This window comes from Aulonocara stuartgranti (assembly GCF_965226115.1).
Source record: "Aulonocara stuartgranti genome assembly, chromosome: 18".
Lineage (NCBI taxonomy): Eukaryota > Metazoa > Chordata > Actinopteri > Cichliformes > Cichlidae > Aulonocara > Aulonocara stuartgranti.
The window spans coordinates 5,257,501-5,280,877 of NC_138954.1; the positions used below are offsets into that span (position 1 = coordinate 5,257,501).

The window sequence follows — 23,377 nt, forward strand, 5'->3', positions numbered from 1 at the left end:
TCTGCTGTTGATGTACCAATTGCTTGTCTAATTTTTTGGATTTTTTCTGTGAAGAATTTGGCAAAGTCATTGCAGGCCATGGTCGAATGAAGTTCAGCTGCCACTGACACAGGAGGGTTTGTTAGCCTGTCAACTGTAGAAACTAAGACCCGAGCATTATGGCTGTTTTTAGTGATGATGTCAGAGAAGTAGGACCTCCTTGCACTTCTCAGTTGTAAATTATAATTGTGAAGTTTCTCTTTATAGATGTCATAATGAACCTGGAGGTTTGTTTTTCTCCATCAGCGCTCAGCTTTCCTACACCCTCTTTTTTCATTTTTCACTAGTGTGGAGTTTCTCCATGGAGACTTTTTCCTTCCAGAGATAACCTTCACCTTAATGGGAGCAATAGTGTCCATTACATTTAACATGTTAGCATTGAAGCTATTGACGAGCTCATTGACTGACCCTCTGGACAGGTCAGGTGTTAATGGGAAGACCTGGTTAAAATTACACTACTGTGTTCAGTTATACACCGTTTTGTGATCACTGTTGTTGATATATTTATGTGGGCTGAGATTTTACTTTCAAAGAAAACACAGTAATGATCAGACACGCCCACATCAGACACAGTAACCTTTGAAATGCTCAGGCCTTTGGAGATCAGTAGGTCAAGAGTGTGTCCTCTATTATGTGTGGCCTCTGTTACATGCTGAGTCAGCCCAAAGTTGCCCAGAGTGTTACTCAGGTCTTTAGTCCCTTTGTCCTGAGGGTTGTCCACATGGATGTTAGAATCCCCAGCAATAATTACACAGTCAAAATCAACACAGATCACAGACAGCAGTTCACTGAGGTCATTAAAAAAGTCTGTGCAGTATTTGGGAGGCCTGTAAACATTAAGAAACACAACTTTGGATGGGGCCTTCAGCTGTAAAGCCACATATTCAAAAGACTGAAAACTTCCAGGAGATAGCTGCTTACATTGAAATGATTCATTAAATAAGACAGCGACCCCTCCTCCTCTCCTGCTCACCCTGGCCTCACTGATAAAACTGTAGTTAGGAGGGGTCGTCTCGATGAGAACAGCTCCACTGTTACTTTGGTCCAACCAAGTTTCAGTTAAAAACATAAAATCAAGGCTGTGCTCAGTGATTAAATCATTAATTAAAAATGTTTTCCCAGCTAAAGATCTAACGTTTAATAAAGCCAACTTAAGTGTTTTAGAGGCATTACTTGTCCCCTCGTGTTTGGGAGCAGTCTGTGGCACACAAGGTATGTTTACTATGTTTAAAGATCTTTTAGAGTGCAGCTCTCTGTGTTTTGACCAGGCCACATGTCTCCTTCTGTCACCTAAAAGTACAGAGATTTTAAAACCTTCTAGTAAACAGGGTCCCAGCTTCTCCTGGGAAAAGTCACCACTGCCATAATCCTCACAGCCCGGACCCTTCACACATCACGCATCAGACTGCGGAGACAGAGCATGAAGGTGGTAAGAAGGAACTAAGGGGGGCGAGGCTGGGCAATGTGACTTCGATTGCTCTGTTGAGGGTGGGGCTTGATGGCGAACAGTGACTTACAAGTCACTGTTTTTAGTTTACTCCGGGATGGGGCTGGATATCGGGCGTCCTGCACCACCCATCCGATCGGGAGCATAGCGGAGCCATTTCTGCACTGCTTGGGCGAAGGCAAACTCAGAAACTGCATTTACCCCCACCTGCTGAGTCAGGCCATCTAGGGCAAAAACAAATAAGCAAAAAAATAAAGAGAAAAAAAAGAGAGGCCCAATTAGAGCTTAAATATGAACAACCTCTTGTAAAAAAAACAGGGAGAATACTTTGGGATATATTATACATTTGTTTATATATTTTTTTTTTCTCTTTCTTTCCCTTTTTCCTTTTTTTTTTCTTTCTTTTATTTCACAGCCGAAGATACATTTTTGGACTCATTTCACAGCTTAAATGTACTACTTAACCTCAATGTACAGATCATCTGTAATCCTTCTCTTTTCTTTCTGTCTATATGTATAATATATATGTTGATGTTTATGTGTACAAAAGGAAACCTCTTAATAAAAAAGACATTGTTTAAAAAAACAGGGAGAAAGCCTATAAACCCGCGTTCCCCAACCCCCGGGCCACGGACCGGTAACAGAGGCCCGGGTGTGAAATTTATGAATAGGGTTTAGGGTTAGTTTTTTTTTTTTAATCGTTAACTCTGTTACCCTGGGTCTTTTCCCGTGTTATAGTTGTGTCTCTTATTTTGAAAGAAATATTTACAGGTTACCATAGTGACCAGAGAGCATTAAGGGGCGGAGAGGATGATGTTACTCTCAATGTTGTTGGCGCATTTCAGGAGGACGCTGCTAATAAAGTTGCGCAATTTTACTGTGAATTTGCTGAATTTTATTATTATATTTACAAAATACCACAGTTTTTGTCTTGGTCATATCATTTTAATTTGTTGTATTTATCCACGACAACATGAAGGCCGGTCTGTGAAAATATTGTCTGACATTAAACCAGTACGTGGCACAAAAAAGGTTGGGGACCGCTGCTATAAACTAGTAGGCTGATTAACATGAAAGTCACAAGGCTGAAATCAGCAAGCTACTGCCTCACTTTGTTCACCGGTGTGCTATATTTCATGATCTGCTTGGCTGCAGGACTAAACATGGGGCCTGAAATTACACACATTGTCCTAAGCATTTTCCTGTATCCCTCAACGAGGACTGGGCTAAGGTAGAAATAAGTCTGCCAAATTTATTTATTTTTTGCTTCCAAGGTGCCACACTACTTTGTTTTGTTCGCAGTCATAGTTTCCGGTCTTTCAATATTCTTTGGAGAGTCCCAAGTACTAAAACCCTGGTGATAGCAGTCCTTTAAGAGGGTCAAGAACCCACTAATGATCATGTATCTCATCACATGAAAGGTGACTTTATCAAGGTGTGAAAAAGGGTGTGTCATTATCAGCAGAGGTTTCAGGTGAAACCATTGTGAGACCTTGCCTCACCCTATTATGTTACCTATTGAGATCAGCTAACGTGAGATGTTGGTGGGCTTTAAGGTGCCTGTGAAGAGACTTCAAGAAACTCTGAGTGTTATTAGCTGAAAGCTCAGCATTTGCGGCTTGGCTTGTCCAAAGAAATTTTTGGTTGTCACTCCAATTCAGCGGTCCCAAATACATAATTAAACTGTCAAGCTGAATCATGAAAAATGCCAGTGTGATGGACATAACTAGAATTTTTTTTACCAACAAGGTGATTCCCACAGAGCTATTAGCTGCAAATTTGGCACGTCTTAGCATTGTGTGCCAGGTATCCTTAAAAAAAAGGGAAGAAACTGAACAAATGGAGGACAAAAGAAGTGGAAGACCTAAAACACTATCTCCAGGTTAACAGGACATAAAAGTCATGTTCTCAAGAAAGAGGCAAAAAATCTAGCAAAGACCTGACACAGGAAATGACAGATGCATGTAGCACTTCAATTGATCCACTCTATTGGTTCACTGAAGGCTCATAAAACTACAATAAACAATAAAACTTACCAAAGATGCACTTGCAGAGCACTGTCTCTTTAAATGCCCTTTTTTGCTTGGTCTGGTCCTTATTTTTTCTCCCAGTCCAGTTAAGTCCAGAGGCCAGCTCATTTGTAATGGCATAGGCTAGTATACGACGGACTCGCACCTCCAGTGTGGTCCCTCCAATCAAAGAAAAGCGTCTCACCTATCAAAATATTTTCAAAAATTGAATTATTGTGACTTATGTTTTAAATGTGTATGAATATGCTTGTGAGTTGATATGAAATAATTGAAAGAGACAATGTTTTTTTTTCCCAATGCTTAATTTTCCAGAGATAATAGGAAATATTTTGGTTAATTCCTATTTGTTGGATCTTCCGATGATAGCATGTTGATGTATATTCAAGCAGGACATACAGCAGCAGGCAATTTTAAGAAGTTGAACCAAATTGGACAATTTATAAAGTTCTGAGTTACAAAAGTTACATAAGCTTTAAGTACCTACCATTGTTTTATTTGCTTCCGGTAACTGCAGAGTTGCCTCTGCATTGTTCAGCTCATCCATATTATGTAAAGGCAAATCCAGAGGCAAAACGCCAGCATCAACAGGTTCATTGCTGCAGGATTGACGGAAGGCTCTGAACTCCTCACGGAGGTCCCTGACTTCTCTGGTCAGCTCTGTCACCATAGTTAGCAGTTTTTGGAAGGCTGCATCTGTTAAGAAGAACAATAAAACTGGCTTGTGATAAACCAGATCAGCATTGTGATGAGAAAAAAAACAACTATATCCATAAGTTATGGTTTCACATTTTGATTTCAAGTTTAAGTAGTTCAATCAGGTCAAACTGTTTACAAGTTTATCCCTTTTGCATGTAGATGAAATCCTATGTAAAATTTCAAAGTACCACATTTTAGAATTTGCCTTTTAAAAGTTGACTCACAGAGTCTCTGGAATCTAAAAAATCAAAATAAGATGATATTTAATAACATAAATTACTGTTTCGATGGTAAAATTACAATGAAATTGTGATGAAACTAATTTAATCAAAGCATACTTTCATTATTCAACGCAGACTCTATTTGCTGGGGAGGTTGTATAGTTGTGTAGGTTGGTGTGTTGGGCTGGAGCGGTGAAAGGAGCCGGTAGCTGGCCAGGGCATCGTGATGGTTGCTAGTAGTGGGTTGGGAGGCAGACTGCAAAGTGGTGGAGGCTGTTCAGAAAAATGTTTAAAAAATAAAAGCTTACATAAAATTTATCTACAAAGGTTCATTTCCTCACACACACTAAACATTACAATATACTATACCTGGGGGATTCGGTCATCTACAGAGGAATTTCCTATTTGAAGACTTTTTGTCAGGTTTCAGAGCCCATCACAGTACAGAGATGGCTTTAGTGAAGGTCTCAAATGATCTTCTTTCGTCCCTGACAGTGGACTCATGTCCTGCTACACCTCAGTGCAGCATTCAATACTATTGGCCATAGTATTTTATTACAGTGATTAGAACATGCTGTAGTTATTTAACTTACTTAAACAGCTACAGCGCTTCAGTGTTTTGAATTCTCTCTAATAGACTCCAATTTGTTCGTGTAAATGGAGAGTTCCACAGGGTTCTGTGCTAGGGCCAATTCTGTTTACATGCTTCCTATAGGCAATATCATTAGAAGGCAAAGATGGCATAACGCACACCAATTTGTTAAACTGCAGGAATGTGTTAAAGACATGAAGACCTAGATGGCCTTGCATTTTCTGCTGCTCAGTTCATATAAAACTGAGGTTATTGTACTTGCCCCTTAAAAATCTTAGGAATATGGTACCAAACCAGATTATTACTGTGGATGGTATTACCTTGCCCTCTAGTTGCACTGAGGAATCTTGAAGGTATTTTCAAAGAGTATATGTCCTTCAATGTGCATATTAATCAAATATTAGGGCTGGATTGCGTGACCCTTCATACTGCCTTAAGATATTCTGCAATATGCAGTTAGGCTACCGGGGGTTTCCATGATGCACGTTCTTTTTCACTCACTGTATTGTTGTGGAGTCTTTATCTTACAATATATACCACCTTGAGGCAACAGTTACTATGATTTGGCGCTAAATAAATAAAACTGAATTCATTTGTTTTTTCTTGGTCGTTGTATGTATGCCATAGGGCCTCTATTGTCTTAATTAAATTACATAGTATCAATTAAATATATCTTTAGACATTATTTATTAGTTTAATGATTTGAATTTGTTACAAAGTTTAATTTTCAGCTAACTCCAAGTCTGCCAGAGTTTTTTTTTTTAAGGGTAAAGAAAGTTATCATAGCAACTATCAACTAAAACACAGAAGCTGCAGATACTGTGATCACAAGTTTGTACTTTGAAGCTAAATTTGAGGCTGATCGAGTTAACTTCAAGTTCAAACCTGGGTGTCAAGTATTATGAAGGTCATTCACATACGCTGGTATGGTAACTTGTGGAACTAATCCAGGCCTACAGACCAATCCCTTCTTTGGTCTACAGATGGTAAGAGAGTTCCAAGTTGTGATCTCCCATAAAGTCTGCTACAGCTTATCCTTGTATTTTTACATGCTGTGTGAAATGTGCCATTTCAGCTGGCTACATAATTATAACCTTCATTTCCCAAATTCAATATGTAATAAGTTCTTAGTAACTAATAAATGGGTAAAGTACAATAAGCCCAAAAAACAGATTTTTATGAAGATGCAATTTTCTACATACAATTTTTTTATAGCTGTGTGCCTCAAAATTATAAATGGAAAAAGAAAATTGTCACAGAATCCTTTTGAAGCTCTCGAAATTTATTGCTAGTATGTTTATAGCTTCATTTTTGAGATGCAATCATTTTAAATGCATTAACAGCATTAAAAACTAAATCAAAATGTACATGTGAAACATTTGCAAAGTTACAATATATCAAAATAAACAATTTTCAACAGTAATCAAAGTTTTAAGTGTCAGGGAAACTTGTATACAGAGAAGCATGAAGTCAAATTTTAATTTTCAGTACCCTTTAAGGAGTTGTGATACAGCTTGTGACAGTTCCTGTCAACGATAACACACAGAGCCACTCTACATGCCTCACACATGAACGGAGTGCACTTCCGACACAGTTTGCACTTCCTTCGCCCCTTTGAGGCTTTATTATGGCCAGATGCCCCTTCAACAATGGCAACAGGGATGTGCTGATACCTCTCTGGGACCAATTGTAGGGGAACCTCACAGAGCTCAGTTATCAGCTGTTCCAGGAAGGCCTGGTGCTTCACAGGCTGCTCCTCCAGTCTGCCACACAGCTCCTTGCTGATTAAGTAGCTGTTTGTTACAGCAATGTCAATGAAATGATATAGCACCCTCACATACCACGCCCTGCTCTTTCTCCATGAGGAATAGTAGCCAATCAGCTGGTCTGACAGGTCAGCTCCCACCATAAAGCTGTTGTAGTCTTTCACAGCCGATGGCACCGGCACCTCGACTACTCTGCGTTTTCCACCAACCTTACACATCCTTTTCAGAGTGTCCCCTGAGAAGGCAGTGTGCATGGTGGAGCACACACTCACCTCCCTTGTGTCCATCCACTTGATGAAAATGAGGGCTCCCTTTCTGATCCACCTGACTGTCCCTCTTGGAGATTCTTTGGTCAAGGAATTATCTTTGGTTTTTGGGGTGCCGATTCTCGTGTCCCGAAATGTGCCGCATGCTCCGAACCCCAGGTCGTGAAGGTGGCGGAACAGTGCTGGGCTGGTATAAAACTTATCACAGTAAATGTGATATCCAGATCCCAGGCAGTTTTTGTTGACGAGAGACACCACTGCATCAAATGACAGGCCCCTCCCGGTTGCCAGAGTGGACTTCCTTGTATAAACCTTGAAGTCAAAAATGTACCCCGTGTTGTCAGACAACACAAAAAATTTTATCCACCTCTTTTTTTGCTTTATGTTTTTCTTTAGGGCAGTTTTGGCTTTGGTCGGTACCATGCGCTCATCCACAGAGAGGTTTTTCTGGGGATGGTACACCGCTTTGCAAGCTAACCGCAAACTGTCATACAGGGGGCGTATTCTGTGCAGGCAGTCATAATCATCGGTGCCTTTTTTGCGGTCGTTGAGTTCATCTTCAGCAGGGTCACTCATATGAATGTTCCAGGTGATGAGGAGGAACCGGGTTCTCGACATTACCTTGCTAGGATACGGCGCATAAAAGATGGAACTGACACGCCAAAAATTCCTGATATTTGGCAGCTTCAGAATCCACATGTACAGTGTCAGGCCAATGTAGCGATAGAGTTCAGCCTCTGTGAGCTCAGCCCATTTGAACTTTTTACCTGCAGCAATATTTTTTGCTGCATTTTTGTTTGTGTTTGCACACAGTGTTTTGACAGCGGCCCAGTTAAAATACATCTTGAAGAGCTTAGATGGAGATGGATTGGTCAGATACTCTGAAAGAGGTAGTTGGATACCTGGCGTTCTCGTGGGCAGGAAATGTGGCAGGGGGTGTGGCAAGTTGTCGGGGTCCTTTTCACTTTTCCAGGCAGCTGCATCACCAGAGAGTGGCTCTGACCTAGAGCGCTTGGCTTTGTTTGCTGAAGGCCAACTCCTCTGACTCCTTAATCTTCTTCTGCCTCCATCCAGAGTAGTGGCGGCTTCGGTTTCTTCTTCTTCTTCTTCCTCCTCCTCCTCATAATCATCATCACTTCACACAAAGAAGTTGCACAATGTTAGAAGAATTCACCATGAGAATAATATAATGATGTATATTTAATGCTGCATAGTTATTTTCTCTAACTCAGAAACAAACAATATTTCATAAATGTATACGTACGTGTCATAGTACGGATACATTTCTTCACTCAAGTCAGTTTCATCATCACTATCAGCAGAGTCCAGCCCAGAGGAGTGGACAGAAAACCCATCTTCGTCCGGCACTGTTACAGAGTCAGAATCTTCGTGTTTGAGGGGTCCATTTTCTTCTAGTTTGATAATATCGTGTGTGTCCGGACCTGTGGGAGAGTGCAAAAAGTCTGTGGTGAGTGTGGGCTGTATATTTCTAATGCTTTCTAAGGTCTGCTTGGGTCCCGATTAGGGCTGGGCCATATTATACCGTTCACGGTAATACCGGTATAATGTTAGACAACGATAGGAAAATGAAATATCGCGATAGAATATAAGTAAAACGCGCATGCGCAGTGCCTTTGTTTTCATACGCACATGGCCGATTGTTGAGTGAAACAGATGAACCAGAATTGGTTTGTAAAAATGGTGCAACTTCAGTGATGTGGAACTGGTTTGGTGTTTGTCCGTCAGATACACGACAAAGCACTTTTTTTTTGCAGAACATGCAAGCGGCCGTTGTTATTGTCATATTTGTCGGACTAAGATGCTCTTAAATCTGGGAGTAATCTGGGTCCTAAACCCCCCTCTTCAGGTCAAACGAACGCTGCACTGAGAGTTAAAAACTGTCTAAATTCTTTCATCTTTAATAAAACGATCAGCATTGCTGCTTTACCAGGTGTAACTATGAAGTTTAACTTCCAGGCATCCATGAAAACAAAATGTATTACATTTAACGGAGTTAGAAGTTAGCAGCAAGCTAGCGGAAGTTAGCTCGCTAGTTTCGCTAGTTACCCAAGCATGATATTGCATGTTCTGACTGAGAGATTTCTGAAAAAAATCAAACGTACAGCTCTGCTATCACTTCCAACATAAATGAAGACAGGAAACTAAACAGCAGTGACGTTTGTAGGGTTACTGAAGTTGGGCTAGCTGGTATATAATGATGTGCTACGTGACCGCTAGCGACACAGCTATGTTAGCATAACATAAACAGTGAAGCTGGAGGACGAACACTAACACTTTTCCACTTATAAAAGTTAACGTGAAGGTTCCTCATGGTTAGAGACAAATGCACTCGCATGGCAGGATGCTGTAAACGGACCAAACTTCAGTCAGGAGAACAACTGAGATAATCCATCCACAATACGAGGTTAGTCATTAATATACTGCAACAACAAGGGAACAGAGCAGCTGCCAGAGAATTCAACATTAATGAATCAATGGTACAGAAGTGGAGGAAGCAAGAAGAATGAGTTTAATAAAGTTTGATTTATCTGACTGCTTTGTTTCGCTTAATGTGCCTTATAATCCCGTGCACCTCATGGTCCGAAAAATGCGTACTGCACACTGCAGTTTAATGTTGCAAAGCACCTCTTTTTAACTTCAGTGGATATTATACATGGTTATGCTCAGGATATGTCAGCCCATTTCTACTGGAAATGCCTTTTGGTTAAACTTTCAGCAAGGAATTTGCATTTGCACTGTTAAATTTTTATAAAGCTTTAATGTACATAAAAACCAGCTTCTTGTTTAAGTGAAAATAAATGGAAGGTTGTCTTTTTGCGCTAGTAATGTTGTGGAGTTGTATTTTGTCTCGCATCAATTATATCGTCAGTTATATCGTTATTGCAAATTTTCAAATATATATCGTGATAAATATTTTTGGCCATATCGCCCTGCTCTAGTCCCGATGATGTAAATTTTTGTCATAACACAATAAGCAGAAGGGGCCGTGCCTGCTGGCTCATTATTTTGTTAAAACCGTATAAGTGTAGTCAGTATATTTCACACACTGTTGTAAACAGTGAAAAAGCGTTCTCGGGTTAAGGTGAGCCTGACTATGAGCCTGGGCTCAACCAAGAGGTAAATGCACTATATATCCACTACATGATCCTACATCAATCATATTTTCCCTATTAAGACTGTTTTAAGTTTTATATACCTGTGCAGTGCAAGTCTTCCTCACGTTTCCAAATGTTATCCAGGACTCTGAACCGCTCTTTCCCGGTCCAGACGAAGATTTCTTCAGACTCCTGCTTCACTATAACCTTCGCTATTTCCTGACCGGTGCAGACTTCCTCCTGTTCCTCTTTAATCTGTGGTTCTGGACCATCCTCGCTCAGACCAAAGTTCCTCTCCTGGTTATGGACCTGCGGGTCATTCAGACTCTCCTCTTCCTCACACTTCATATTGCTGTAGGGGATCTTAAATGATAAGGGGACATAACAAGAAGGTTACTAATATGATGACAGATGTGAAGGCACATCTGAGCAAATATATTCTAGCAAGTCTGTACACTGTGAGCATGTTGCTCACAACTTTATTAGTGCAAAAAAAAAAAAAAAAACCATCAATGTATTTTCACTTAAACAAGCAGCTGTTTTTATGTGCGTTAAAGTTATATAAAAATTTAACAGTGCAAATGCAAATTCCTTGCTGACAGTTTCACCAAAAGGCCTTTCCAGTGGAAATTAGCCGACATATCCTCAGCATAACCATGTATAATATCCACAAAACGCAAAAAGAGGTTATACAGACACAATACGGTAATATTATGTTCAAGTAAGACTGGGTGATATGACCCAAAATTCATATCTCGATATTCTTTAGCTGGATGGCGATATACGATATATATATCTCGATATTTTTTAAAGCCATAAAGTAAGAACAAAAAGAGAGTTCTTAGTCAAAACTGCGTCCCAAATCTCACACAGGCACTTTTATTAACATACAGCACAGATGTACAAGAAATAAATACTCAGAAATAAATTATCAGCATTTATTAAATAATAATGCTTAGTTTTCTGTCTTCATTTATGTTGGAAGTGGTAGCAGAGCTGTACGTTTTAATTAGTTTCAAAAATCTCTCAGTCAGAATATGTCATGTCATGTTTAGGTGGAAACTAGCGAGCTAACTTCCAGTTAACTTGTAACTCCGTTAAATTTAATAACTTCTGTTTTCATGGTGTAACTTAATTGTTACACCCGGTAAAGCAGCAACGCTGATCATTTTATTAAAGATGAAAGAATTTAGACTGTTTTTAACTCTCAGTGTTCCTTTGACTTTGGGACCTGAAGGGGATGGAGTACCGCAATATGGATTTTAGGCCATATCGCCCAGCCCTAAGAGAGCCAAATTTGCGGCTCAAGTAACATTGACTACATTGATATTAGGGCTGGGCGATATGACCCAAAATTCATATCTCGATATTTTTTAGCTGCATGGCGATATAAGATATATATCTCAATATTTTTTTTAAAAAAGCCATAAGTTAAGAACAAAAAGAGAGTTCTTAGTCACACTGTGTCCCAGATGTCACACGGGCATTTTCTTTACATACAGCGTAGATGTACATGAAGAAATTACTCATAAATAAATTATCAGCATTTATTAAATAATCATGGTCCATAAATAAAAGAAAACAATGTTGTTTTTGTGCATAACAAAAAGCTCACAATTGTGCAGTCAAAATGTAAACTAATAGAAGCTGAGCATAATAACAAAGAGACAGATTTCACAGCTGCACCACGTCTCTGAACAGGTGCCATTTGTGGTCCTTATACACACACAGTACGGTAATATTACGTTGAAGCACAGTACGTATCACTCCGCGAGGCGGCTCCATCAAGCGGTGCAGCTCCTTAGCTTAGCAAAGTCATATTAAAACATTTTTTGACAGATTGCTGAGCGCTGTGCACCACATAAAATCGGTTCGCGGTCAGTAAGCACAACCAGAATTCATACATAAGGCGCACTGTCGAGTTTTGAGAAAATGAAAGGATTTTAGGCCGTGCAGCCCCTTCGGGCTGCATGTCGTTAGCGCGGTTAGCTCGCTAACGCGTTGACGCCGTCCAGCCCCACGCACGGGGCGATCCGCGGTAACTCGCTAACGGAGATTTTCCGCTTTCATCTTGTCATTGCCTGCAGGTGAAGCTATGGGGGAGGCGGAGTTGTGTTCAGTGAAGGAGAGGCGAGGCCGAGTAACGTTTCGTAGAGACAAAAGTGGACGAAAGAGAGGCAAACCTGCGGCTCCACAACGTAACATAGACTATATCGATATAAACGATATTGTCACATCTTATATCTCGTATGAAAATATATCGATATTTTTAAAAAACTCGATATATCGCCCAGCCCTAATTGATATAAACGATATTGTCACATCTCATATAAAAATATATCGATATATTTTAAAACTCAATACATCGCCCATTGTGAAGCACAGCACGTATCACTCCACAAGGCTCCTGCTTACGATGCCGTAATGCTTCGACAATCCATCAAGCGGTGCGGGTTCATAGCTTAGCAAAGTTGTACTAAAACATTTGACACATTTTCGAGCGCTGTGTACCACATAAAATCGTTTCGAGGTCAGTAAACACAACCAGAATTCAGTTGCAGCTTCTTAACGTTGCCCAACATTATACCAGTATTACCGTGAATGGTATGATATGGCCCAGCCTTAGTCCCAGGTATTTAAAACCTAGTGGGAGCTGTCCATTAAGAGGATCGTTGACCCACTTTAGGGACTACTTAAGTGAGTCAATGATCATTGACAAGCCATGGTGTGAAAAAAAAAGGCTATGGGTCATTATCATAAGAGATTTTGTGTGAAAGCATTGGGAGACCCTGGCTCAGCCCATCATGTGCCTGCTGAAATCACCTCACCGGTTTAGACATTTCTGCTCAAAGGTAGTCGTTTACCCCACATATCCACATCACAATACAACCCCTTCACACATGTGTGTGACGCGCGCGCACGCACGCACGCACACACACACACAAATGGCGAAATGTAAATTATGTAACTGGGTAAAAACAAATGTTTTTTTCTCTTTTTCTACGTTTTCAATTCCGTTGCGTGCTTTGTCTCCACACTACTTCCTGTTATTGGGGGAGCGCGGTGCGCACAGTCCCTTGGCCTTACAGATCTGCAGGTCCGCAGAGATCTGAGCAAAAGCAAATACTGAGCGAGGGGCTGTGTAAATGGATAAAAGCAAACACTGAAATAAGTTTTTGCACGCAGCAGTGAATTTTGTTCGCTAAAAGTTAGCCTTTCTTCGCTCAAAAAAAGTTTATCCTCAAAAAGCAACACTCGTGCTGGCAAATTCTTTTTACGTGCGCTCAGACGAGTGGCACAAAAATAACGCCATAGTAGACGGTGAGTAAATCTAAAAACATATCTTCGCTTTTCTTTAAAACTCCCGCCTTTGTGCTCAAGCGTTCTTTTTTACCAGTGGTTGTCGTTCATAAGTCCTGCAGGGAAAGACGTAGGATACACGTTTCGTAGAGGATCTTTTAACATGACAGTTTTACATACCTGTTATCTCAGATATCCAATAGTCTGCATTCACGGATGATTTCTTCATCGAGCTTTAGTAAGGTTTTAGATTTCATCGCCTGCTGCTAAATTCTACTGCGCCGAACAGCGATAACACCGCGTCACTTCCGTTTTTCTTCTTCTTCTTCTTCATTGTGTTTCCGGCAGGCTAGTCGGAAACTTGTACTAGCGCCCTCCCAATGATTCAAGTTAAGCACTGTCTCATTTTACATCGCGGGTCTCATAAAGATAATGATGAGATAATGGGTTTCATGTCTTGTTAGTTGTTTCCCTCCGTGCTCTGTGCGCAGGCTGCCCCACTCACCCCAGCACTGTTAGTATGCAAATCAGAGCAGAGCAAAATTATGCAGCCAATCTCTATCGTCACAATGTAACTGACAGTGAATTATTTTAATGTTTTAATTTTATATTTGTTTTAAATATTTTTTTAATTTTTCCTTTAGTTGCGAGACTTTGTTTTAAACTTGGTGTAGCGGAAGTAACGCTCAACACGGACTGTGCCTAAAGTGGGTGGACCGCAGGTTTTGACTCTTGCCACCGCCTTGAAGCTGGACTCAGGTATATAAAGAACACATGTGAAAGTATTGTGGTTAAGCTAAATGCAATTTATCAACCTACCTTTAAGGTGAAGTGCAGCTGTGAAGAACGCTACGGCAGGCGTTTAATGTGACTCTGTTAATTTGAGTTTCCATGAAATGAATGTCTTATTTTATTCATACTTTATTTTGCAAATTTATTTGAGAATTAGGCCATTTAATTAAGATAGATTTTATGTTGTTGGTTGTAAAGATCTGGATGGAGATTTTTTTTTATTCTGTATTTCTATTTTTCAGTTTTATTTTTCAAGACTTGATTTATTGCCTTTTTCTTTGTAACTTGGCCTACTTTTTAAAGTTTTGTTAATATTCACATTTCTCTCTGCCCCCTCGCCTGTCTAGAACCGGCTCAGATGGTGTTACTGATCTGACAGAAGTAAACAGTAAATCACAGTTTCATACTCCTAAAGAAACCAAGCAGTAACTGTCTGCGGATTTTGCGAAAACTTATTTGATACTCTACTGCAGTAGAGTCCGAAGATAACATGATCCTGAGAATGAGTTTGTCTTCTATGCTTTGTAAGGACCTTGAGTAAAGGTGCCCACAAATAAAGTGCAATAATAAATTATTATTATTATTATTACTACTACTACTACTACAGAGTACTGTGTGAGAAATTATTCTTAAAATAGAGATAAAGACTAACCGACTGTCACCTCTGTAACATAAAACCACTGTCTTTGAGTAAGACCTGGCTTTTTCAATGTAATTGAGATCTCTGTATCACCCTTCAAATTAATGCAGGCTATTGGTTTGGTCTTCTGAGGTGAATAAATTCTAAAATATCAGCGAATTTATTTCATACTTCTATTCTTTTTTCTGATGATCAAAACCCCAATTTTGAATATGCACAGACTCTTTTCAATCAGTGTATCATTAATTCTTTAATTTTCCAATGGACAATGAAACCAGGTCTCGTAAAGCAGACAAATTGAATTTTAAAATTAAATTTGTTCCAGCAGCCCTTTTTTACATTTCATATTTTTGATCCAAATCTAAAATTGAAATAATCAAAACAAGTACTATTTCCTTTTGATAGGCAATTCAAAATCAAATAATATATATTTGTTCTTTGATTGTCAGTTTAAAAAAAAGAAGAGCGAGTGATCCACTGATTCAGTCACTGTTACAATATGCCTGTGCTCACGTTTTGAATCCAGCAGTTTACAGGGAGCATTTAATAGTGAATAATATTTAATATTAAAAACAAACTCAGATACGTTTAATCTTCCTGAAGTTTTTTTTTCCCCAGATAGACTTTTTCTTTATTGTATGTGGATAAAAACTTGTTTGAATTTATTTGTGTTTATGTGAAGACATGATAACTATGCCATTTTCAAATTAAAAAAACATTTCAATACGTAATTTGCATTTAATACTAATGGTTCAAAGAATGTCAGGCTGAATGGTGGGCCCCCACACATTTTCACCTCACCAAATCTGACCTTCTTTGCAAAACGTTTGGACACACCTGTCTTAGAGATCACAGTTCAGAAAAAGAGTTGGTCTCAAAAAGATTTAAGGTTTTATGTAAACTTTATAAACATAACTTTTAAGTGCATATTGAAATTTAAGCCTACATCACAACATATGAATTGATAATGACTCAATATTATTTGTCTTGTGTGTGTCAATTTACAGCTTCTACTCCTGTGTAGTAAAACCTCTTTATTGAATGACAGAGAAATCTAGGCTATTAAACAAAAGCAACAAGCCAAATAAAATTCATGCTTTATTTTGTACAACAAAGCTTAGTTTAGTAAAAACGATTAAGAACTTGAATCTACAGCTGTTTTAAGCTGTTTTATATGTTTTTAGTATCACCTCTACAACTTAAAAGAATAACAAAAGTACAAATACAGACAAATGTAAAATTAGCCGGGCTTGTTTGTCCCAGTGATCACAGTGGCTATGATGTCAGAGGCTTGACCCTGGTAGGGTCTCCCAGGCAAATTGTCCCTGTGTGAGGGGCCAGCGATGAGCGATTTAGGTGACCCCTTTGAAGCAAGGAAAAACAAGGGACCAGTTCACCCTGCCCAGGACATGGATACTGGTGCCTATCCCTATGCCAGGCCTAGGGAGGAGGCTTAAGAGAGAACACCTGGTGGGCACGCCTTAACCCATGGGGCTCTTGCAGACTCCGCACCTGCAGAAAGCACTGTAGAGGGCGGGTGCAATGCATTTTGGGTCGCAGTGAAGGGCAGAGGCTCCAGGAGTTGTAACCCTGGCTCATGGTAGGAAAACTGAAGTTGACAAATAGAATGTCACCTCTCTGGTAGGACATAAATCTGAGCTAGTGCATGAGATTGAGAGGGACTGGATATAGACATAGTAAGGTTCACCTGAATGCATGGCTCAGGCGCTGGAGACGTTCCAGACTCTTCCAAACTCTAGATTCCCCATACACAGAAAGGCAACAGGCAGGGATGGGTATACTAATATCCCACCAAGTTCACTGTCTGTACAATAGGGTTTTCCCAGTGGACGAGTGTGTCTTTTCCCCTGCACCTTTGGGTCAGGGAACAGGTCCTGGTCCTGATTATAGGTGAATGACAGTTCAGAATATCCAGCTTTATTAAAGTCAGTAGGTGGGGTGCTGGAAAGTGACACATCTGGACAATTTATTTTCCTATTTTTAGACTTTAGTGTGCAATATCATGTAGACATGAACATTAGAGGGGTGTGATTTTTTGTGATGTTTTGTCACTGGACTTTTGTGCCAACCACCATGTCTGAGCATAAGTTATTCGCATAAGTGCATGTGGTACTAGGACACCCCAGGTCAAAGGTCAAGGATAGATTTTGTCAATGTTTTATTGGTGGTCTTGGACACATGAGTGAATAGAGGAACAGAGCTGCCAACTGATCACCACCTGGTGGTGAGATGGATCAAGTAGCAGTTTTCTGAGGAAGCCTGGGCACATTGAGTCTGAGTGGACCATGTTCTGCACCTTCACTGTTGAGGCACCTGCACAGAGCTATGGCTGGGAGTTGCCTGTTATGGGGTAATCCCTGTACAGATGGTGAATAACCAAGGTGAAGGGAGTTGTCAAACTGAAAGAGCTCCTGTGGTTATCCTGTGGGATTCCAAAGGAAACAGATTCCACTGGGCCAAGCAGAGTGTGGCTCTGGAAGAAGCTGAAACAAAATCTCTGGTGCAGGAGTCTGGTTAATCCATGAAACAAGACTTTTGATCTCCCTCAAAGAGATTCTGGCAAACTACCAAGTGACTCAGGAGGGCAAAGTGGTGCTGTACTCATATGGTGTATAGTATGGGTGGGGTGCTGCTGACTTGAACTGAGGAAACAAGAAATAGACAACCTGAAGGATTTTCTGAATCCCACTGACATGCTTTCTGTACATGAAGTAGAGTCTGGAAACTAGGGGGATGACTTGCCCGTAACTGGGGCTGAGGTCATTGAGGTAGTTAAACAACTCCTTGGTGGCAGGGCTGCTGGGGTGGATGAGATTCACCATGAGTTTCTCAACACTCTGAATGTTGTGGCACTTTCTTGGCTGACACACCTCTCTGCTTTTTCAATCTAAGGCTACAACTCTGACTGGAGTGGTAGCCTAAGAAGGGGGGACTGGAAGATGTGCTCCAATTACAGAGGCAACACATTATTCTGACTCCTGGAAAGATCTATGCCAGGGTACAAGAGAAATGACTGTGTTAATCGAACCACAGGTTCAGGTCCAGCTCTTTATCCTCATAGGAGCATGGGGTATCTGGCTTGTTGTCATCTGGTCTTTAAGTGATGACGTGATGAACCCTGCTTTTAGATCCTAACTGCTCCATGTTTATCAAGGCTGTTGTGTTTTTAACACGTTTTAAGGCTTTGTATCTTGTTCTATGTACACGACTTAAATAATAAAAATAATGTGGCATGCAGCCAATTGAGGTGGCTCAGACATCTGAATAGGATGCCTCCTGAGCTTTTCCTAGGTGAGGTGTTCCAACACAAAGGGGCCCAAGGGCAGACCCGGGCCACACTACAGAAATTATATATTATCGCTAACCTAGAACCTAATGCCTTGGTGTCCCCCAAATGAGCTGAAGCAGGTTGTCGGGATGAGTGATGTCTATAATTCTCTGCCTAGACTGCCCTAACATTTGGCCCTGGAAAAGTGCCATAAAAGGGATGGATGGCTGTAAAATCAGTGTTTTCCTTATACAAAAAAAGGCTAACAATTGGAATAAACAATTCAGAGAGTAGAGTTAATTACTATTCTAGACAGGATATATACCATATTGACCTGAAAATGGTATGAGCGCTTCCTTCAGGCTTTGAAGTGATTTGGTTCCTCATGAACATGTGCTCCACTATTAAACTGTTCCACCTAACAGCTTTCAAACATTATCTAAGAAGGAAGCTTTTAACAAACATGGATTTTCATGTGTCTTCTCAACTGTATCCTATAAGTGAATCTTTTCGCACAGGTGCTACAGAAATATGGCTTTTCACCTGTGTGCGTTCTCATGTGAGTTTTCAAGTTTGTCCTATCACTGTATCTTTTACCACAGAGGTTACAGGAATATGGCTTCTCACCTGTGTGAATTCTCATGTGAGTTTTCAAGTTAGTCCTATCACTGTATCTTTTTCCACAGGTGCTACAGGAATATGGCTTCTCACCAGTATGGACTCTTATATGAGATTTCAAGTTCATCAGATCACTGAACCTTTTCCCGCATGTGCTACAACAATGTGGTTTCTCACCTGTGTGACTTCTCATGTGAGTTTTTAATGCAGACAGGTAACTAAATATTTTTCCACATATGCTACAAGAATATGGCTTCTCACCTGTGTGACTTCTCATGTGAGTTTTTAACGCAGACATGTAACTAAAAATTTTTCCACAAGTGCTACAAGAATGTGGCTTCTCACCTGTGTGGACTCTCTGGTGTTTTGTCAGTTTGTATTTATATTCAAAGGTTTTTCCACAAGTGTCACATTTTAAAGACTTTTTACTTGTGTCAGTTTCACACTGACTCTCTGACACAGGACAGCCGTCTGCTGTGTTACTGTTTCTGTGATGTCCTCTCTTCTCAGGCTTTGCATTTCTTTTTGATCCTGAGTCTACATGCTCACTTTCATCCTCATCTCGACTTTCTGGTTCAGGAGAGTTGTAAGAAAGAAGCTGGTCACTGTTTGGTTCAGGTTCCTCATAAGTAGAAGTCACCATAAAGGTATCAGTCTCGACCTTCAGCACAAGCACCTGACTAGTGCAGAGTTCCTCTGGTTCCTCTTTAATCTGTGGAAGCTCTGGGTCCTCCTGGTCAAGACTCAAGTTGCCCCCCTGGTTAAAAACTTGCTGGTCATCCAGATCCTCCTCTTGCTTACAGACATGTTGTTGCAGGAAGTCTGAAGGGACAAACATAATAGAAAAAACGCATCTGATAAAAGATTATTTTCACTTTAAACATATGAAAATAATAAAACAACTCAAAATTTACATATAAACATTTCTGCCGTGTCAAAAAATTAATAAATAAATAAATAAAAATCAGTGACCAATATAACCACCCTTCTTTTCAATAACTGTCATAACCCTTCAATTCATGGAGTCTGTCAGCGTCTTAATCTGTTGATGACCAACCGCTTGTGCAGCAGCAACCACAGCATCCCAGACACTGTTCAGAGAGGTGTATTGTTTTCCCATCCTGTAAATCTCCCATTTAAGCAGGGCCCACAGGCTCTCAATAGGCTTTAGGTCCGGTGAGGAAGGGGGCCATGTCATTATTTTTTCATCCTTAAGGCTAGCCATTCAGTGGAATACTTCGATGCATGCGATTGTCCTGCATAAAATTCATGGTCTTCTTGAAAGATGCAGATTTTTCCCGTACCACTGCTTGAAGAAAGTGCCTTCTAAAAAAAAAATAAAAATCTTTGCAACAAAATGTTTGATGGTCCTGTGGTCACGCCCCAATATTTGAGCAATTTCAAAAGTGCTGCATCCCTCTGAAAGACCGTACACATTTTTTGAGTTTTAAGAGTCTTTTAAATTTCTCTTTTGGCCCATTTTGCCTGAGGAAGAGAAGCTGCCTAAAAATTATGCACACATTTCTATAAAGTGGTGACATCCTTAGACCACGCCTTCACTCATTACGCAAATAAACATCACCTGATATGCTTAAGTCCAATAAGCACTCAAGTTTATACAGCTCAAAGTTTAAAAATATGCATAAAATTATGATATGGCCAAAATACGCTGTTCAAACAATGTTTGACTGCATTGTTCTGGACAGAGATCTTGGATGTTGTTCCGGGGAGCCACTCGCCTAGCTTGAAGGTCACTGCACAGAGTGCTTCCATTACCACTGAGACCAATGTTTCAGCTTCTCAAAGCTTCTCGTTCTCCTTCATCCTGATGTTGCTATCACTTGGTATTATCTACCTTTATTACTATGGCCATTGTCCTCTGCTTGTCCACCACTACTATACCAGTTGGTTAGGACTACTATGATTATATTTAGAAATATACATTTTTGTATTTGATTAAATAGATATAAAATAGCACTTGGTGAAAATTTTATATTTATTCCAAGAGCTGCAGAACCTAAAGTTTTACACTGTCAAGATGGAGGCATATGATCACATTACAGCACGCAGTGATCAAACCCATATTTTGTTCACCACATGAAAGAGCTGTTAAGCATTTATGCACACAGTGTGAATGCTCTCCAATCCAATCAGAACAATGTCATTTGTTTAGAAAGGCTGGACAAGTTTGTAAGTGATCCAATCAGAAGTAATCTTCTTGTGCAGTGACGTTAGATGTGCACATTTAATCTGCACCTGGTAAACAGGTTCGGAGAGTGGGTTTAGCCAACTCCCATACCTCCAGTTTCTAATCAAAATGTGACGAAATCTCAACATTTAGGAAGCAGAGAAGAGTACATGCACAGAGACATTTCAGATATAATGTCAATGAAAATAAGATGCTTTGCAAACCATGTGGAGCAACACTCTTCAGTAAAAACCCAACAAACCACTTTATTGTTTAGTCAATTAAATCAACTTTAGATTTTGTCTATGAAAGTTTTATGATATTTAGTTAACTTAAACTAGACTAAAACAATTTAAATGTCTAAATTATGACCAAAACTGAATGATGTTTTACTTGAATAAAACTAACTCCAAAAAAAAAAAAAAAAGAATTTTGAACAAAAATTCAAAAGTTAAAAGATGAATTAAACAAAAAATATTTATCTACGCAACATAACATTTTATTGTTTGTTATTAAAATATTTGAATCTTGTCCTATTTTCGCTGGAATTACATTTCCTATCCTTGGAGTTTTCAAGGCAGTAACAATGTTTTTACTATGTTTACTGACAGTGTTGGTCAAGTTACTTGAAAAAAGTAGTCAGTAACTAATTACTGACTACTTCCCCAAAAAGTAATCCCGTTACTTTACTGATTACTTATTTTCAAAAGTAATTAATTACTTAGTTACTTTTTAAAAACATGATTTACAACCTGAATAGGTGATGAAGCGATAGATCTTTCAGCCCAATTCTACTTTTTCTGCATAATCCAGCATACAAAATGTAATCAAAAGGAAAAGTCTCTTTTTAAAACTTGTTTTATTAGTTTTAATCTTTTAACTTTATGCATCAAGCAAAAATTTAATTATATTCAACATTCTCTGACTGGAAAAAAAATTGTTTTAACATTTAAACCTATTTTCTGCACCTTCCAGCACATAAAAATATAATATTTTTTGTGTTTGTACTGAGTCTTTCAAATAAATGCAAGTGGTGCAGGTGTGCCGCAGCGGTCAGTGGAAGAATCCGCGAGTTTCTCTGAATTTCCCATTACGTGGTAGTGTACTGGGTGCTTTCTTGGAAGTTTATGGGGTTTTTTCGCTGTAAAAAGAAGTTTTCTTCCCACGCAGTGCAAAGCGTACGCTAATGTTTTTGTCACTTTTTAGTAAGTAAGGTCAGTACTTCCACGTTTCAAACGCTGCATGCTCATACTCTCTCCTGCACTCGATATATTATCCATTGTTGATCTGCACACAGCTGTTGCCACAAACGTCACACTCGCTTACGTCATTGTCATGAGACACTCTTGCAAAAAATAAATAAATAAATAAATCACGGTTATAGTAACGCAGTAACGCAGCGTGCTTACGGTAAAGTAACAGTAATCTAATTACCTTTTTTGCAATAGTAATCCCTTACTTGATTACTTGAAAAAGTAATCGGATTATAGTAACGTGTTATTGCCCATCTCTGTTTACTGAGCACAAACATCTAACTGGGAATAAATTAAGTTCCATTTTATGTTATTTTTGGGTTGTACCATTATTTACATTCTCAAGATTGTTTCTTTCTAAACTTTTAGCAACATTTGTGGGTAAATATAAAGAATTTAAAAATGATTCAGCTTCAGTAAGCAAAGAATTGTATTCAGTTTGGACAAAATGCTGCATTAAAATCTAGTCTCACCTCTTCAGTCTAAGAATTTAAGTCAGTTTATCAGCTGACTGATAGAAAGTATAGAGTTCGCTTAGGAAAGGTATAATAATAGAGGTATAATGATACTTGCATTTGGCTCTTAAATTCATCCTCTACCTCTAAAAGTAAAAGTAATTTGGTGTCTCGTTTGGAATCTTACACGAGTCATATTTGTTTTTACTAAGAATATTACATGCCTTTGTCATGTTTTTCACATTTCCAGATTGTATCCAGTAGTCTGAGCCGCTCTTCCCCAGTCCAGACGATGATTCCTTCAGCCTCCTGCTTCACTACAAGCGAGTCTACATCCTGAGTGGTGGAGACTTCCTCCTGTTCCTCTTTAATCTGTGGGAGCTCTGGGCTCTGCTTGTTCAGACTGGAATTTCTCTCCTGGTTACAGACCTGCTGGTCATCCAGACCCTCCTCTTCCTCACACTTCATGTTGTTGTGGGAGGTCTTGAGGGACAAACGGACACAACAAAAAGGTTACTAATGAGATGACAGGGAAACACAAATGTGACAAATGTTTTGAGACAAAATATGAAAACGATAAATAAAGTGGAGGAATGATAAGATTGTTTTTTTATAAATATTTGCGAGATACATCTTACAGGGTTTTTGTATTAACGAGTACTGCAACAG

The 23,377-nt window shown here is 39.5% G+C and overlaps 2 protein-coding genes across 3 annotated transcripts in view; both read right to left on the bottom strand.

Annotated features, from left to right (window-relative positions):
• Positions 1-13,784, bottom strand: part of LOC309694499 (piggyBac transposable element-derived protein 4-like) — a 15,658-nt gene extending 1,874 nt beyond the window's left edge. Inside the window, exons 1-8 of one of the 2 annotated variants that reach the window (XM_082514634.1) lie at positions 13,654-13,784; positions 10,275-10,536; positions 8,322-8,499; positions 7,960-8,192; positions 4,551-4,706; positions 4,001-4,209; positions 3,523-3,700; positions 1-1,710 (exon numbers count right to left, since the gene is read on the bottom strand). The exon at positions 1-1,710 is cut by the window's left edge and continues 1,874 nt beyond it. In XM_082514634.1, the coding sequence (XP_082370760.1) occupies positions 1,574-1,710; positions 3,523-3,700; positions 4,001-4,209; positions 4,551-4,706; positions 7,960-8,192; positions 8,322-8,499; positions 10,275-10,521 (1,338 nt within the window). In that variant the 5' untranslated portion in view covers positions 10,522-10,536; positions 13,654-13,784 and the 3' untranslated portion in view covers positions 1-1,573. Of the gene's footprint in view, positions 1,711-3,522; positions 3,701-4,000; positions 4,210-4,550; positions 4,707-6,320; positions 8,193-8,321; positions 8,500-10,274; positions 10,537-13,653 lie in introns of those variants that run through there. The other variant, XM_082514633.1, reaches the window with a different exon arrangement.
• A 2,206-nt stretch (positions 13,785-15,990) lies between these two features.
• On the bottom strand, positions 15,991-23,176 carry LOC309694544 (uncharacterized protein; the record flags this gene model as incomplete). The annotated part of the gene is made up of 2 exons (XM_082514724.1): positions 15,991-19,634; positions 22,933-23,176. 2 exons carry the CDS (start codon positions 23,174-23,176, stop codon positions 18,649-18,651), a joined length of 1,230 nt encoding a protein of 409 aa, XP_082370850.1. The 3' UTR covers positions 15,991-18,648.
• Positions 23,177-23,377: the final 201 nt, after the last annotated feature.